Source organism: Muntiacus reevesi, chromosome 1 (assembly GCF_963930625.1).
Source record: "Muntiacus reevesi chromosome 1, mMunRee1.1, whole genome shotgun sequence".
Lineage (NCBI taxonomy): Eukaryota > Metazoa > Chordata > Mammalia > Artiodactyla > Cervidae > Muntiacus > Muntiacus reevesi.
Genome location: NC_089249.1, coordinates 20506867 through 20524708, shown reverse-complemented (window position 1 = coordinate 20524708; position 17842 = coordinate 20506867). Strand labels below are relative to the sequence as shown.

Here is a 17842-nt window from a genome sequence, read left to right as displayed (position 1 = left end):
GGATTTATGGTCTCGTGGAGTCTCAGGATTCAGGAAGAAAGACTATGGGGATGGATGGTGGTGATGGCTGCACAATATATGAATGTATTTGAGACCACTCACCTGTACACTTAAAAATGGTTAAGGGGTACATTTTATGTTGTGTATATTTTACCACATGAAGTAAAAAAGAAAGAAAAAAAATCCTATTACAAAGGACAAATATTGTATGATTCCACTCACATGAGGTCCTGAGAGGAGTCAAATTCATAAAAATCAGGGGCACACTTGTGCTTGCCAGGGGTGGAGAGGAGGGAGAATGAGGTATTAGTTTATAATTGGGACAGAGTTTCATTTTTGATGTAAAACATTCTGTGGATGGATGGTGATGCTGGGTGTACAATGATGTGAATGTCCTTAATACCACTGACCTGTCCACCTAAAAGTGGGTAAAATGGTAAATTTGATGATTTTCAAAAATTAAAACAAACTGTTAAAAAGCTGAACCTTTGTGGGAAAACATAGCAGCACCTGGACCCTTTACAGTCTGTAAAACACCTTCACACACACCGTCATGCAAGCTACCTCAGCCCTGTGATGGAAACGTTTACTATCTCAATGTCACCAGGGAAAACTGAGGTTCAGACTTGCCCCCAAATGGGGAAACTGGCTGGTCGGTCTGTTTTCTGGACAATGCCATTTCCTTACAGGAAGAGAAATCCCTAAACCTTCCAGTAGTCTAAAAATGTACTTTCCTGTTGGGATTATGCTGTCAGTCTTCACGCTCCAGGGAATCAGCCAGAAATAGAGAGAGAGAGAGAGAAAGAAAGACACAGGGACCCAAGCTGTGATGGAACAAGGGTGCTTTATTGAATTCTATAAGAGTATATATACTGTAATACAAGGTAGCTTCTTCAGATAAAGATCAAGAGATCAGACTTTATTACAAGTTACCAAGGAAGCAAGGAGCAATAGAGGCCATAAGGCCAAAAGGTGATCCATATCAAAAGAGGGTCGTAAACAATCCCCTTCACCAAATGGAAAAGCTAAGGAAGGAAATCCTATGCAAGCATCCCAACTCTTTGATCTCCATCTTGGGAGCAGCTTGCCTGCTCCTCTCACCAGCCATGGACTGATAAGGAAGAGAGGGCTCAAGGGAGATAGGAAACAGCACACAGGAATCCTTCTGTTAAACATTCCCTGACACTTTCCTTCCATAAATGCTCCCTGTTAGCTTGAGATGAGTCATAAACATCAATTATCTCTTGTCCGAAGTAGTGAGCTCAAGGCCCGAGTCCCTAGGGGCCACAGGGAGCTGAGTCTGGCAGAGCCAATGGGGACCCTCTGCGACTGGCATCAAGTGTCAACTCACTTCTGCAACAGTCCCACCTCGGCGGAAAGCTGCCTGAATTCTTCCTTCACAGAGACTCTGGGGCCCACTCTGCTGTGTCCACATCCCTCCATCTTCCATGAGTGGGGAGAAAATTTGGCATCATGCAGCCCTCCTTGGTGGGGATAAAATGGAAACAGTGACAGACTTCATTTTCTTGGGCTCTAAAATCACTGTGGACGGTGACTGCAGCCATGAAATTAAAAGACATTTGCTTCTTGGAAGAAAAGTTATGACCAACCTAGACAGCATATTAAAAAGCAGAGACAGCACTTTGCCGACAAAGTCCCCTATAGTCAAAGCTATGATTTTCCCAGTAGTCAGGTATGGATGTGAGAGTTGGACCATAAAGAAGGCTGAGTGCTGAAGAATTGATGCTTTTGAACTGTGGCATTGGAGAAGACTCTTGAAAGTCCCTTGGACTGCAAGGAGATCCAACCAGTCCATCCTAAAGGAGATCAGTCCTGAATAGTCATTGGAAGGACTGATGCTGAAGCTGAAACTCCAATACTTTGCCCACCTGATGTGAAGAGTTTACTCATTTGAAAAGACCCTGATGCTGGAACAGATTGAAGGCTAAAGGAGAAGGGGATGACAGAGGAGGAGATGGTTGGATGGCATCACCAACTCAATGGAAATGAGTTTGAGTAAACTCCGAGTGTTGGTATGGACAGGGAGGCCTGGGCTTGCTGTAGTCCACGGGGTCCCAAAGAGTCGGACATGAGTGAGCAACTGAACTAAACTGAAGAACTCATAAAAAATTAAAAAGCATCAATATGGACACAGATATATGCATAATTGAATCACTTTGCTATATACCTGAAGCTAATACTATATTGTAAATCAACTATACTTTAATAAAATATGGAAACAAACAAGTCACTATCTATTGAGTTCAAAGGTGAGTTGATGCTGGCGAAGTAGGGCTAGAGACCCTCACCATGGGGAAACCCTTCTTGCTGGAACATCAAACCCTGGGGAGCGTGACAGAGGAGCCCCTGCTACTTGTGCTGGACCTCTGCAATCCTAACTCTTTGGCTTTCTCACATTTTCAAAGCTCCCCTATTCCTGGCCTCTCACTGCTCGTCTCCCTGTCTCTCCCTTATTCTGCCCTCCGTGTCTTCTTTAGTCCAAAACAAGTGGTTTCTCCCCGTGACCCTGCACACGTCCCCGGTCCCTGCATTGCTCTAGGGGTGGCCAGTCGGGCCCTATTGCAGACTCTCATAGATCCAGGAGAGCGCCTCCAGCTTCTTCTCCAGCTTCTGCGCTTTCTGCCTCATGTTCTCAGCTGATTCTGTCTTTGCCCCCTCCTGCAAGTCCTGTACGTCTTTCACCAGGAAGTACACGTGCAGCGCCAAGAATAAACCTGATGTGACTCCACTCGCGATGCGGGCTGTTCTACACATTGCCAGAGGTGTGCCTCTGAAATGACTTCTCACCTGTTGGGCACTTTGGACAGAGACTCGTCCGGTGGTTATGTAGCGCTGAGCAGTGGCTCCTAATTGAGGGTTGCCTCTGGCCACCCTGACGGCACGAATATGCCTCCCAAAGTTTTTAACTTCGTAGAGATACAAGCCATAGGAAATTATTTCGGCTGCATCAAGGAGACTGGCCTGGGTTTCTGCTGATGACGTGTTTACCTTTTCCACCACCATGGTGGACACCCCTGTCACAGCAGCTGCTGCTCCCAGCCCTAGTCCAGTGACTGAGAGTCCCAGGCTGAGGCCTGCTGTAAAGGGTGCCAGAACCAGGCCAAGGATGCCCAGGGCACCAGACGCAATGCCGGTGGAGGAGGCTACCACATTGGAGATGGTGCAGTCCCTGTGCACCTTGTCAACGTGGTCTGCGAGCTCACGGAGCTTTTTTATGCTCTCCTTCAGCTCCTGTTTTACCTGAGGAAACTCCTTCAGAAACCTCTCCTTTTCCTGCTGGTATTTTTGGAGCCTGTCTGGGTCCTCCCTGGCCAAGTCTGTTAGCAGCTTGATCAGATGTTCACGGAGTACATCTGCACCTTCCCTGTAACAATGAACAGTAAAGCCTTAGAAAGAGAGTTTGCTTGTCTATGCAACAGGCTCAACAAGCTCTATCCTGCACAAACCACAGAGATTTTATTGTAAATCACAAGAATTTTACTAATGTAAAAGTTTTTCCAACCTGAAACCCTCATTTGGATATTGTTAGTGCTCCATGTATTTATTCAGTCATGGACTAAATAAGCAAAGGTCATCTTAGGATACCTTTAACTTAAGAGAGATATTTGATAAAGACACCTCAAAGGCGGACCAATACCATCACTTCCAGAATGTGTGTAAAATGGGAACTTCACAGATAAACAAAGAGAAGTGGGATTAGAGCAGAAAACCCTTCATTCAAGGACTTTAGTGTATAGTGAGGAGTCCACTTGTTCTTTGTTCTTGGCTGCTAGGATGTGGTCCCTAGGCCCCCAAAATATTCTGGCTGATAGAATGTCCTCGTCTGTCTGGGACTTTGGCCACTGGACAGTCTGACAAATTGACATGTGATGGGCCTCTGGGTCACGTGGTATCAGTTCTGACCTCCAGAGGAGCTGGGCTCTAGGGCATTAGTCTGACCTCTGGGAGGGGCTAGAGATGACAGGTCAGGGTAATTTGTTGTTAAATAGGGTGAGCGTTCCTGGCGGGCAGTGCTCCATGTGTCCTGCCCCACTGAATCCAGGACAGTAACGCATCCTGGGGACAATGGGACCTTCATGTGTGAAACATGCCCAGACTCTGCCCTGTGGCTGATGGGAAACTGCATCCTTCCCTGTGAAAAACCATAACTGGGATCCTGAAGCTTTAAGTGAGTCTGGGCATCCTTCTATGGAGTTCTAGAATCTGAGGGTGGTTGTGGGATTCCCCCAAATTTGCCCTTGATGGGAAATGTAAGGACAGTCCCAGCACTGTGTCCTCATACTTTTCAGACTGGCTAACTGTGAACCTGGAATTTTATTTTATTTTTTTAATAAAAACTCAGCTAGAAGGACCCTTAATGATCATTTTGCCTGGCATCTGCTCTCATTCAAGCCCAATACCCTTGGCCTTCTCAGCAGAAGGACACTGGGTCTGTCCACTGCCCATATTGACTGAGAAGCAGGAGATGTGCTGTGAGTCTTGTTACCCATGGCCCCTCCAGCCCACCTCACTGACTCCTGACCCAGGACCCAGCACCCCAGATCTCTCAGGGGTTATATGTTAATTTCTGACAGCTTCATGAGCCTGCACCCCAAGGCTGTGTGCAACTTTATGGAACCTCTAAAGATTCAAGGCATGACGAAACACCCATCTGAGTGGCTGAGCCTGAGGAGACCGGCACTTGCACAGCTGGTGAAAGAAGTGTTTTCCTCTTTGGTGGGGATGCGTGAGGCTCCTCGGAATCCCTCAAATGATGCACAATCAGAGCCACCCATTGTGACCCTGGAGGGCTCACTGAGCCACACAGCCTCCTACTGTCAGAGCAGCTCCACGTAGACTAGAAGAGGGTCCCAGATGGAGTGAGAACCCAGGTCCCAGGCAGGGTGTGGAGGACACGGTCACCGAGGGCCCTCTAGCCCGGCTTGAGGGGATCCCATCAGAGAGGGAAGAAATGTCCCCCGTCCCACTCCTGGGACCTCTGCTAGGGTCACAGCCCCTTCAGTTCTGTGTCCTGGCGCCTACCCTCCTCACTCTAGTCCTGGCCCTGCTGCCCAATCCTGCCTACTAGTCCTACAACCTGGACCCTCTGCTCTACCCTGACCCCTGGGTCTGACCCTGTTCCAGGTTTCCCTGGGCTTTTGGATGAGATGATTGCACTTGGTTCCCCACCTCTGACCTGCAGTTCACTCTGAGGTCATCACTACAATCCATCAGATTGAATTGGTATTCCCACTGGACACATAACACATAACAAATCTGAGACTGAAAGTCTTAAACCCACAGGCTCAGATTTGGGCAGGGCTAGATCCAGGATCCCACCAGGTCCAACCAGTTCCCCTCCAGCCTCTCTGCCTTATTGGCCAGCGGGAACATGCAGTGTTGGTATAATTCCTAAGATGGGGAATGAAAGAGTTCTAGTCAATTCCCAGGAACACAAAATGATGTTCGGGTCAGGATTTTCTGACTTGACCCAAAGGAAGTCCTTCTTGGTTCTCATCTCCAGGAAGAAGGTCCCTGATTCTTCCCAACAAGCTTATCTTAAAATTAACATAGATTGAGCACCTACTCTGTGTCAGCAATCATGAAAAACACTTGCATGCATGATCTCAGAGTCCTCACAATAAAACTGAATAGATGATGAAGCAGAGAGTAGTTCAGTAACTTGTCCAAGGTCATATAACCTGCCCTTCCTTTCAGGTTTCACCTCTTCTCAACCCAACATCATTCACTGCCAACAAATAACAGGGAGGAAGCATTCCACATAGGATCTTGAGGAGGAACATCCTCAACCCCAACCATAGGATCTGTCTGGAGAAAACTAGCCTGGGAGAATCTTCCTGGGGGCATACTGGTGACATTTCTGGTGTACCTGCATGGTTACCTGGACAAACCGGCCTCAGTCACAAAATTCTCCCAGGGTTTGTCTTCGAGCAGGAATTTCAGGTGTTCCCATCTCACACTCTTTTGGAGAAATTCAACGACATCCTCAAAAAAGCTTTGGCTCTCTAGACAGAAAAATAAAAATAATTGAAGATTCAAATAAACTATGGGGTGATGTAAACAGTATCGAGTATAAGTGGTTAAAGTTCACCTTTCTCAGCAGCATTCATCTGGCATGCTGTTGATGGATTTATCTGGGGTGTCATGTGGACTGTGTGCAGTAGCCCCAACTCATAAGTTAACTAACGCCCAGACCCACCCACTCTGCAATGACTGTATTAGAAGATAGGGGGCTTTAAAGCAGTAATTAGGTGAAATGAGGCCTTAAGTGTGGGGCCTTAATTCAGTAATATCAGTGTCCTTGTTAAATAAAGAGACGCCAGATCTCTTCCTCTCTTTCTCTTCCCTGTAGTATTAAGTGTTCTTAGGTTTTCTTTTTCTCATGCATCACTAAGGGAGAAATGAACTCAGGGCTCACATGAAGGGAAACCACAGCACTAGATCTGTGGTTTGATTGATTAGGGTGGGTGTGGGTGGAGGAAATAACTGAGCACCTGGGTGTCTGCTGCTTTCCCTTGTAGCTCAGTCAGTAAAGAATCTGCCTGCAGTGCAGGAGACCCAGGTTCGATCCCTGGGTTGGGAAGATCTCTGGGTTGGGAAGATCCCCTGGAAAAGGAACTGGCAACCCACTCCAGTATCCTTGCCTGGAAAATCTCATGGACAGAGGAGCGTGGTGGGCTGCAGTCCATGGGGTCGCAAAGAGTCGGACACGACTGAGCAGCTAACACTTACTTAGGGCTTCCCTTGTGGCTCGGCTGGTAAAGAATCTGCCTGCAATGCGGGAGACCTGGGTTTGATCCCTGGGTTGGGAAGATCCCCCGGAGAACGGAAAGGCTACCCACTCCGGAAGCGCAGTGGCTGCCATGGACCGCGCAGGAAGCACGGCTGAGAGGTGCTATCCCACGCTCACGGTCAGGGGCGGCGGCCGAGAGGAGCAACCCCACGTCCAAGGTGCGGTGGCTACACGGGCTCAGGAGGGCCGAGAGGAGCTACTCCACGTTCAGGGTCAGGAGGGGCGACTCCTCCAAGGTAAGTAGCAGCAGCTGCGGTTTGCTGGAGCAGCCGTGAAGAGATGCCCCACGTCCAAGGTAAGAGAAACCCAAGTAAGACGGTAGGTGTTGTGAGAGGGAATCAGACTGCAGACACATTAAAACCATAATCACAGAAAACTAGCCAATCTGATCACAGGGACCACAGCCTTGTCTAACTAACTCAGTGAAACTAAGCCACGCCCTGTGGGACCACCCAAGAAGGAGGGGTCATGGTGGAGAGGTCTGACAGAATGTGGTCCACTGGAGAAGGGAATGGCAAACCACTTCAGTATTCTTGCCTTGAGGACCCCATGAACAGTATGAAAGGGCAAAATGAAAGGATACTGAAAGAGGAACTCCCCAGGTCGGTAGGTGACGAATATGCTACTGGATACCAGTGGAGAAATAACTCCAGAAAGAATGAAGGGATGGAGCCAGAGCAAAAACAGTACCCAGTCGTGGGCGAGACTGGTTATAGAAGCAAGGTCCGATGCTGTAAAGAGCAATATTGCATAGGAACCTGGAATGTTAGGTCCATGAATCAAGGCAAATTGGAAGTGGTCAAACAGGAGATGGCAAGAGTGAACATCGACATTCTAGGAATCAGCAAACTAAAATGGACTGGAATGGGTGAATTTAACTCAGATGACCATTATATCTACTACTGTGGACAGGAATCCCTTAGAAGAAATGGAGTAGCCATCATGGTCAACAAAAGAGTCCAAAATGCAGTACTTGGATGCAGTCTCAAAAATGACAGAATGATCCTGTTCGTTTCCAAGGCAAACCATTCAATATCACGGTAATCCAAGCCTATGCCCCAACCGTTAATGCTGAAGAAGCTGAAGTTGAACGGGTCTATGAATACCTACAAGACCTTTTGGAACTAACACCCCCAAAAGACGTCCTTTTCATTATAGGGGACTGGAATGCAAAAGTAGGAAGTCAAGAAACACCTGGAGTAATAGGCAAATTTGGCCTTGGAGTACAGAATGAAGCAGGGCAAAGGCTAATACAGTTTGGCCAAGAGAACGCACTGGTCATAGCAAACACCTTCTTCCAACAACACAAGAGAAGACTCTACACATGGATATCACCATATGGTCAACACAGAAAAATCAGATTGACTATATTCTTTGCAGCCAAAGATAGAGAAGCTCTATACAGTCAGCAAAAAGAAGCACAGGAGTGGACTGTGGCTCAGATCATGAACTCCTTATTGCCAAATTCAGATTTAAATTGAAGAAAGTAGGGAAAACCACTAGACCATTCAGGTATGACCTAAATCACCTCCCTTATGATTATATAGTGGAAGTGAGAAATAGATTTAAGGGACTAAATCTGATAGACAGAGTGCCTGAAGAACTATGGATGGAGGTTCGTGACATTGTACAGGAGATAGGGGTCAAGACCATCCCGATGGAAGCAAAAAAGCAAAATGGTTGTCTGAGGAGGCCTTACAAATAGCTGTGAAAAGAAGAGAAGTGAAAAGGAAAGGAGAAAAGGAAAGATATAAGTGTCTGAATGCAGAGTTCCCAAAGAATAGCAAGGAGAGATAAGAAAGCCTTCCTCAGCAATCAATGCAAAGAAATAGAGGAAAACAACAGAATGGGAAAGACTAGAGACCTCTTCAAGAAAATTAGAGATAACAAGGGAACATTTCATGTAAAGATGGGTTCGATAAAGGACAGAAATGGTATGGACCTAACAGAAGCAGAAGATATTAAGAAGAGGTGGCAGAAATACACAGAAGAATTATACAAAAAACGATCTTCATGATCCAGATAATCACAAGGGTGTGATCACTCACCTAGAGCCAGACATCCTGGAATGTGAAGTCAAGTGGACCTTAGAAAGCATCACTATGAACAAAGCTAGTGGAGGTGATGGAATTCCAGTTGAGCTATTTCAAATCCTGAAAGATGATGCTGTGAAAGTGCTGCACTCAATATGACAGCAAATTTGGAAAACTCAGCAGTGGCCACAGGACTGGAAAAGGTCAGTTTTCATTCCAGTCCCAAAGAAAGGCAATGCCAAAGAATGCCCAAACTACAACACCATTGCACTATCTCACACACTAGTAAAGTAATGCTCAAAATTCTCTAAGCCAGGCTTCAGCAATACGTGAACTGTGAACTTCCAGATGTTCAAGCTGGTTTTAGAAAAGGCAGAGGAACCAGAGATCAAGTTGCCAACATCTGCTGGATCATCGAAAAAGCAAGAGAGTTCCAGAAAAACATATATTTCTGCTTTATTGCCTACGCCAAAGCCTTTGACTGTGTGGATCACAATAAACTGTGGAAAATTCTGAAAGACATGGGAATACCAGACCACCTGACCTGCCTCTTGAGAAACGTATATGCAGGCCAGGAAGCAACAGTTAGAACTGGACATGGAACAACAGACTGGTTCCAAATAGGAAAAGGAGTATGTCAAGGCTGTATATTGTCACCCTGCTTATTTAACTTATATGCAGAGTACATCATGAGAAATGCTGGGCTGGAAGAAGCACAAGCTGAATTCAAGACTGCTGGGAGAAATATCAATAACCTCAGATATGCAGATGATACCACCCTTATAGCAGAAAGTGAAGAGGAACTAAAGAGCCTCTTGATGAAAGTGAAAGAGGAGAGTGAAAAAGTTGGCTTAAAGCTCAACATTCAGAAAACTAAGATCATGGTATCTGGTCCCATCACTTCATGGCAAATAGATGGGGAAACAGTGGAAACAGTGTCAGACTTTATTTTTGGGGGCTCCAAAGTCACCCCAGATGGTAATTGCAGTCATGAAATTAAAAGATGCTTACTCCTTGGAAGGAAAGTTATGACCAACATAGATAGCATATTAAAAACAGAGACATTACTTTGCCAACAGAGGTCCATCTAGTCAAGGTTATGGTTTTTCCAGTGGTCATGTATGGATGTGAGAGTTGGACTATGAAGAAAGCTGAGAGCCAAAAATTGATGCTTTTGAACTGTGGTGTTAGAGAAGACTCCCTTGGACTGCAAGGAGATCCAACCAGTCCATCCTAAAGATCAGTCCTGGGTGTTCATTGGAAGGACTGATGCCGAAGCTGATACTCCAATACTTTGGCCACCTCATCGAAGAGTTGACTCATTGGAAAAGACCCTGATGGTGGGAGGGATCGGGGGCAGGAGGAGAAGGGGACGACAGAGGATGAGATGGCTGGATGGCATCACTGATTCGATGGACATGAGTTTGGGTAAACTCCAGGAGTTGGTGATGGACAGGGAGGCCTGGTGTGCTGCGATTCATGGGGTCGCAAAGAGTCGGACACGACTGAGTGACTGCTCTGAACTGGATGTCTGCATGGGCATTAGAGAACAACCGAACTAGTACCTGCCTGAGGCAGTCACCTAGTAATCAGGTATGTATCATGGGAGCACTGGGCAGGGGCCCTAACACTCCACAGGGGAGAGGGGATTCTAGAGAAGGGGAGAGGTTTCTATTTGGAGCTAACACATTCCAGGTAGGGGGGGCAGCGCGACACTAGGCAGGAGTTGCTATGCGGTAGGCCCCGGCCCAGGCCACGGACACACATTATATTTGGTCCTCATCACAACATAGGGAAATACCCTTCTCATTTTACAGGTTAGGTCAGGTAAGGTGCTCCAGATCTGGGAGTCCTGTTTGGGAGGCAGCAAAGGCCAGATTGGGGTTCAGTTTAGAGTCCACTGACCCTCAGAGAGCAGCTGGGTGGGCAGCAGGGCGAGCAGTGGAGGAAACAGCCTCTGTGTTGACAGCCCAGGGTCTGGGAGCAGAAGGAGGCTTGGACCACGGGAGAGGGCAGGAGAAGCTCCAGGGGACCTCCCCTCCCTGTCCACCTAGCCTTGGAGACTTCCTCTGCTGTGCCCGCCCCCTCCATGGGCTGTCCTGGCCTCACTTCTGAGTCATTAGCAGGGGGTCAGAAGGTAGGGGGAGGAAGTTAGCATCTTGTCTGTGGCTCCCTGAGGACCAGGAAAGAGACTGTGGGAACAGACCAGCAAGTGTTAGGGGACTCCCCATTGCCTCTCTGGGGGATGCTTCTCCACGCCTTTCTTGGTTCTTGATTACTTGGCAGGTTAATTTGGCCTGGAGGCACCACACTCAATTCTGGGTCACAAGTAGGAACCTGCCAGAGACGAGGTGGCTGACTACCTGAGCGGTCCCTGGGATCTTCTGAGCTCATGGTGACAGCAGCAGGGTCTCAGAGATCTCACCCGTCTGTGTCAGGCTGGAAGAAGGTGTCGTTTCACCCTTGGGGAAGAGAAAACAGATTGTGGGCTTGATCACGTGTGAGCAGTGGCTGTAGGGAGCAGCGAGGGGCGTGGTCCTGGTTTCCCCTGGGACGGCCACCAGCGCCACCAGGAACTTAACCCAGCGTGGTTCTCTGTCCCCTGGGCTCTGCAGATCACTTGTTATGGAAAGTTACTCATCCTCCTGCCGTCCTCCCCAGCCAGAGTCCTGCTCTCCTATTGGGGCACAAGGAGAGGATAATCAGAGAGGAGGCAGCCATCTGCGAAGTTACAGGAGCAATAAAACCAGAGACAGAAGAACAGGTAGGAAGGGAACACTCTGGAAATTACATGAGACTGGGAACAGTTGTGTTACTAGTTGGTTATAGGTGATAATGATCCATTGTCTATGATGTGCAGGCTCCTGAAACTCACCTAAACTTAGGTCAGTCCAAGTTTTCCCATTTCTGTTGAAGCCCAGCCTTGAACCCAAGTCTTTCTGATCCAAATTCCGGTTTGTGATGACTAAGCTCTACTTGCTTTAATGTACAAAAATGTCTATTTGTGGATGCATGTTAATTGGAAAATGACTTTTTACTGCAAAATGATGTCATGCACCCTGTGGTTGAGTCTCTGCCTTGATAAAGTTCCCTGTGCTGTAGCTCCCACAGCCCACATCTTCCTCGCTTCTGCAACAGCCTTTATCCCACAAACCTTTTTTCTGGAGTCCCACCAGCCCCACTCCAATCCCTGCAGCCCTTCCCTGGTCGGCTGAGGACCTGAATGGTGTCCTCTGCTGTCCACTCCTGATTGTTGGACTTCAGGCTGTTTTTAATCCTTTATGTAAATAATAGTGCAAAGAACACTCTTCTTGTATAAAACTTTGCCTACACTTAAGATTCTTTCATTAAGCTGTTTCTAGAAGTAGAATGACTGGATCCAAGGGTATCAACACCTAACATTTTTTCATACTTAAGCTACTTTGTTATGCAAAGTAACTGTACAAATTTCCATTCACACATATCATATGTGGTGGTGTCCATCCTTGTCTTGCCAGTTCTCTGTTATTTTTTAAATAGCAGATCTTTATATAGAGAGAACTTCTTCTGGTTCCAGTTGTGACTATCTTGTGTTGGGAGATGAGAAAAGAAGCCATGTTAATTATACTTAGGCAGTATTTTAAGAACGCAAAAGAGTACTTATTTAAGTATTCTTCCTGAGACCTGGCTGAAATGATAGTAAAGGTCCTTATAGTTACAGTAACAGCTACTCGTGAGAGTGGCTTGTATTTCTGATTTTGCTCTGCACTGGTAGTTAGTCTAACTAAGACTATAAATTATAATCCATATTGTTCTGATAACCAGGAGGTGTGTACCACTGTATCCCCATGTATAGCTAAGGAAGCTGAAGCATAGATGTTCTATGATTTGCCTGAGGTCAGAAACCTTGTTCATGGAGAACTGGACCCCACCTCACTCTCTCGGCTCAAGATCCCATACCTGTCTTCTTCTCACTTTACTTCTAGCAATAATAGTAATAAAAAAGCAGGGATGGTGGCGACAGGAAACCAGAGTCTTCACACTCCTCCCTGGGTTGAAAATTATGACTGCTCCTTATTTACCGATTGCACATTTATCCTTGCTCTGGTCTCCCCTCTCCATAGATAGAGTTACTGAGACAATCACTGGTAAAACTGCCCCTGCCATTCTCTACAGCACCCAGTCTAGAGTGGCCCAACTTCCTTAGAGTTTTCCCCAAGCCCCCTAACCTGAGCCCTGATCCTAGAATCTTTCTTTCTATCACCTTCCCTCTGCAATGCCCAGGGTTCCCCTCAAGAAGAGTAACCATCAGCTCGATTACTAGGGAGTATGCCTGGTGACACAGGCTGTGGGCACTGACTGTGGATGGGAGAGAATTTACACAGACAGGCCTGTCTCCAGGCAGGTGGGAGAGGAGAGCTGGCTGGTCCCCTGCCTCCTTCTCTGCCTCGAAGCTGTAGGACCGCAGGAGCCAGGGCAGCCAATTGAAATTCGGAAACATAAGGACCAAGAGCCAAGGCAGAGACAGGAGAAGAGCTTGGGCAGAGAGGGCTGATCCTGGATGATGGCAAACACTTGAAAATGCATTTGGACCCTTGACCTCATCCTTCCATCCTTCCCTGCCATTCTTGTCCTTGTCCTGACCCTTGTCTGGGGCCTCAGCTGGGTGTGGATGCTGGACAGTGCTTCCACTGCTGGATTTCTATCCAGGGCGTTTTAGCATCTGATTGGTCACTGCTCGAAAAGCCTATCAGTGGGAGAGAGGAGAATCCTGAAAAGACTCCTCACCCAACTATATGGCCAGATGCAGAGGCCTCCCCTCCATGCGTCAGAGATTCTCACCAAACATCTCCCTCCATGTGGCTGCAAGTTATCCACCTTGGGCAGGGAAAGGGTTGGGGGGGTTAGGGCAGGATCAAGTGCAGAGCCCTTAGCCCATCACCAGGCCGTCCTGATGTCCCTCCTCCTGTCCTCCTCACCCTCCTGACCCCACAGGGCCTGGTCCAGGGGTCTGGAAGACTCCCAGCTCCCTGGACTCTGACTCCCCCCCAGCCTCCAGGCCTTCGCTCAGGTTGCTCCTCCCCCTGCAATGCCTTTCCCTACCTGCCTCACCAGGTGAAATGTTACCTGTAATTAGAGTTCCCACTCCAAAGCCTCCTCCCCCTGCTGCCTCCTCCAGTTCCTCTCCAGGCCCCCCCCTGGAATCTTGCACTTTTCTGGTTGTGGGTCTATTTGTGTGGAGTTTCTTCAGCTCCCAGCACTGGGCAGGTGCCCTGTCTCTTCTCTGCTGCTCCTCCTGCTCCAGGGCCTCGGCTGCTCCCTCCACCCTCCCGGGCACAGCCTGGCTAGAATACGAGGTGTGGGACCCGTTACTGGGACATGAAGCAACCAGCTTCATGAAGACACAGCACCACACTTCCTTTACCTGTGGTGGAGTACTTATATTTGTTTTCCTTGTCTGTCTTGATAAAAGTTCTTTCTGATAGACAGTGTCATCACATTTCTGAGTGTTTTCATCTATGGGCATCCTGAAGTTTCTAGAAGATCACACTCTGCCAGTAAACTGCAATGTGAGACCTACATTGTCCATGCTCCATGTCATCTTGCTTTAGGAAAGCTTTTGTAGGAACACAGACACCTGCCTCCACATCCAGGTTCTGCCCCTGCTTAACCTGTGCCTCGGGCCATGACCTCACCTCCCTGAGCTTCCATTTCCCTTCTGTAGTGACTGATCACCACCCTTTGCTCAGACAGTCGTCCTGAGGATGGGGAGATGGGCGGGGGTCCTACCCACCCCTGCTTACCTAGGAGTCTTCCTCTGGCTGAGTGTGAACAGGATCCAGTTGTTCTCAGCTCTGCAGATGCAGCCGCCTTCTGTCTCTGCAACAAACCACACACACCTTGTGGTCCCAGATATATTCGGAGAAACAGAAGGAAAGTGAAACCCTCACTTCTGAGTGGCTCAAGTAACCACCACTCTGCCCACCAGGCCCTGCCCAAAACTATTCCCACCCTGCTGCTGCCTCCTTAGAGAAACAAGCCCAGCCCTGACATCCCACGTCCTTCTGACACAGCCCACCCTGACTTGGCTCCTTGAAGGAGACCTGCCACCAACACACCGCGAGTCCCTTGGCCAACCACTGCCCCACCCATGGCAGTCTCTCCACCCCCTCAGCCCTCTCCACCCACCAGCTCACCAGCCTGCCTGCTTTATTCACCCTCATGCCACCAACACGTGGCACAGTTCCAGAGCACACCAGCTCCTCACCGCATACTGGTCATACTGCTGCTGCTGAGGGTCACATCCACGTGGCTTCTAGGGTTTGTTCATGCAGGTCCTTGTGCCAGGGACACCTGCTGCATCGAACCTGGAGAAATCATACTCACCCTGTAAAGCCAAAGTCTGGCCTCACCTCCACTGAGAAGCCCTCCAGGACATCCCTTGCAGAATCCCAAGTCCTTGCTCTGCTCCCTTGGTACCTGGGAGAGGGGCCTAATGCCACCCCTCAGCCACTCTCCTCATGCCCGCCCCCACTCTTTCAATCAAGTCTTTCTAGACTTGGCCCTGCTGACAGGCACAGAACTAGTGCCTTCAGGTCTAGCAACTCGCCTGAGGAGGCCCGCATTGGTGGTCAAGAGCTCACAAGGCTCTGGGCTCAGTGGCCCCTGGGCTCTCCTGCTCCCGTGTGGTGGGCGGTCAGGCAGCCCTGGGGACTGCTCCCTCCTCCTTGGTGGGCAGACATGGGCCACCTCCAGCATGTCTTCTGCACAAGGTGAACATTAGTCCAGAGGACCTTAAGGGGGAGAACTGATATTTGTGGGTCCTGTAGTGAGTTAAATGGTAGCTCCCCCAAAAAGTACATCCACTACCTAATCTCTACAACTGTGTATGGGACCTTATGTGGAAAAGGGTCTCTGAAAACCCTTTAAGTGAAACATCTTGTAATGAGAGCATTATGGGTTCTCTGAGTAGGCCCTAAATCAACTAGCATCCTTGTAAGACACACAGAGACAGCAGAGAGTAGGGGGAGAAGGCCAGGAAGTGACAGGGGCAGGATGGAGGCGTGCAGCCACAGCCAAGGAGCGCTGCAGCCTCCACCAGCTGGGAGTGGCGGGGAGTGGCCCCAGAACTTCTATGGGAGTGGCCCCGCTGACAGGAAGCAGCACTCCAGCTCCAGTGCTGGCCCCCACCTCTCTCATCACCTCCTGCTGCTCTCTTCCCAGGGCCCGAAAGTGTACCTGCTCGGAGGCTGGACGGGTCAGCAGCTGGAGGCCTGGGAAGCGTTTGGTCTAGGAGCCTGCAGCTCTCCTGAGCAACCAGGCCAGCCAAACAGGGACCCAGGGGCCTGAGTGCTGACCTGCTGCCCTAGTGCAAAACATACCTTCTTTGCTACAAATAAGTCTAAACCCAGCATATACAGAACAGTGAGGAATACAGGGAAATTGAGCCACCAGTGTAGACCTGGTAGGACAAGCCACTCTCTTCTAGATGTGGAAGTGAAAGTGAAAGTCATTTAGTCCTGTCCGGCTCTTTGCGACTCGCGGACTACACAGTCCATGGAATTTTCCAGGCCAGAATAATGGAGTAGGTAGCGGTTCCCTTCTCCAGGGGATCTTCCCAACCCAGGGATAAAACCCAGGTCTCCCATATGGCAGGCAGATTCTTTTTTTTTTTCTTTTGCAGGCAGATTCTTAAGCAGCTGAGACACCAACAAAGCCCCAAACTTGAAGCACTTCCTTTGAGCCAGAATCCAACCAGCGACCCAAGGATGACAGCAGCTAACCACCTCTACAGTCCCCTGCTCTACCAGCTGAGCTACCAAAGGATGCAGAAGTGGAAGGACAGCGATAAAGACTAGAAATTTTACCATTTTTATAGGAAGAGGAGAAAAGAAACCTTTTTTTAAAATTAAAAATATAAAAATTAAAAAAAATTTGCAACTACCACAGATTATTTTTTATGAACAAGGCAGCCTGACACACTTTAATAATAAAGGGATGTTTTTAAGCCTAGGGAGGGCGTCGTCAGACGCAGATCCCGAGCCAGATTTCCTGAGTAGGCAGTGCTGTCTCTACGTGGAGCCGACGTGGGGACGTTGGGTCGACAGCACCTCGGCCGTCCACGCTGAACACACGCCCCAGCTCACACCCCTCGAGACCCCTCAGGGCAGGACCATCCCCGGCTCAAGTTCTGGGCCCGGGGACACAGGGCAAAGCGCCAGCCCGGGGCCCGAGCCCCGCAGGAGGCCGGCGTGCGGCCCGCTGGTCCCTCTGCCGCACGGAGCCCCCCAGACCCACCTTGGTGAAGAGCCGCCACCACTGCCAGATGCGCAGCTTGAGGTGGGCGGCGCAGTTCCTCTGCAGGGCCTTCATGGCCGTCAGCTGCTGCGGCCGCTTGCCGAAGGCCCTGTGGGCGAGGGTCACGGTCAGCGCCTCCAGGCGGGGCGGGCCGGCCAACCTCCCTGCCCGCAGTCCAGACCTCGCTCCTGGGGTTTTTCCCGGAGCTAAGATCCAGCGGTGTGACCTCACCCAGGGAACTGTGTCCCCCCCACCCCCACCCAGCAGATGTTCCAGGACGTCTGGAGACAGCGCTGGCTGTCCCAAGTAGGGAGGGCGCTGCTGACCTCTGGTGGGGAGAAGCCAGGGCTGCTCTAAAGCCTCTGAGAGTCCCCCTGTGGGCCACAAAATGTGGTTGTGTGAGGGTTGGAAAGAATTTCCAGATACAGGGCATTTAGAAGAGAGAAAGTGCTGGGAACAAAGGGCAGAGGGAGCGAGGAGCGCTGCTCAGACAGTGGGCAGACTTCCTGAAGGACCAGGGACAGCTGACTGATCAGCCAGGATGCTTGATGCCCTCTGTGGGCCAGTGGCCAATTTTTATAGCCTCAACACAAAGAAAATTCCTGCTGGAAGGGTGGCGTTAGGTGATTTGTTAGGGTGAGTTTGTTTGTTTGTTTGTTTGTTTTACCTACTATGGGGTCAGGGAGCTGGCCGGTTAGATCACAGGACTCATGGCGAC

The 17842-nt window shown here is 49.2% G+C and overlaps 1 protein-coding gene across 3 annotated transcripts; it reads right to left on the bottom strand.

Annotated features, from left to right (window-relative positions):
- Window positions 1-732: 732 nt before the first annotated feature.
- Window positions 733-17299, bottom strand: LOC136170673 (apolipoprotein L3-like). 3 transcript variants are annotated; one of them, XM_065939087.1, is made up of 6 exons: window positions 17125-17299; window positions 15045-15194; window positions 14631-14726; window positions 11211-11309; window positions 5903-6026; window positions 733-3385 (listed from the first exon to the last, which is right to left on the bottom strand). In XM_065939087.1, the coding sequence occupies exons 4-6, from the start codon at window positions 11239-11241 to the stop codon at window positions 2578-2580; spliced, it is 963 nt and encodes a 320-aa protein (XP_065795159.1). In that variant the 5' UTR covers window positions 11242-11309; window positions 14631-14726; window positions 15045-15194; window positions 17125-17299; the 3' UTR covers window positions 733-2577. The 3 variants fall into 3 exon arrangements, with proteins under 3 accessions (XP_065795159.1, XP_065795168.1, XP_065795151.1); XM_065939096.1 differs by having other exon boundaries at window positions 15095-15194; XM_065939079.1 differs by having other exon boundaries at window positions 14631-14706; window positions 15095-15194.
- Between the last annotated feature and the right edge of the window lie 543 nt (window positions 17300-17842).

Bases quoted from the DNA above. Each gene is read 5' to 3' on its own strand.
- LOC136170673 (XM_065939087.1), bottom strand. From the start codon at position 11,241: ATGAGCTCAGAAGATCCCAGGGACCGCTCAG. The intron at 6,027-11,210 runs GTAGTCAGCCAC...TTTTCTGTCTAG, and splicing joins AGATCCCAGGGACCGCTCAG to AGAGCCAAAGCTTTTTTGAG. The intron at 3,386-5,902 runs GTAACCATGCAG...TCATTGTTACAG, and splicing joins ACTGAGGCCGGTTTGTCCAG to GGAAGGTGCAGATGTACTCC.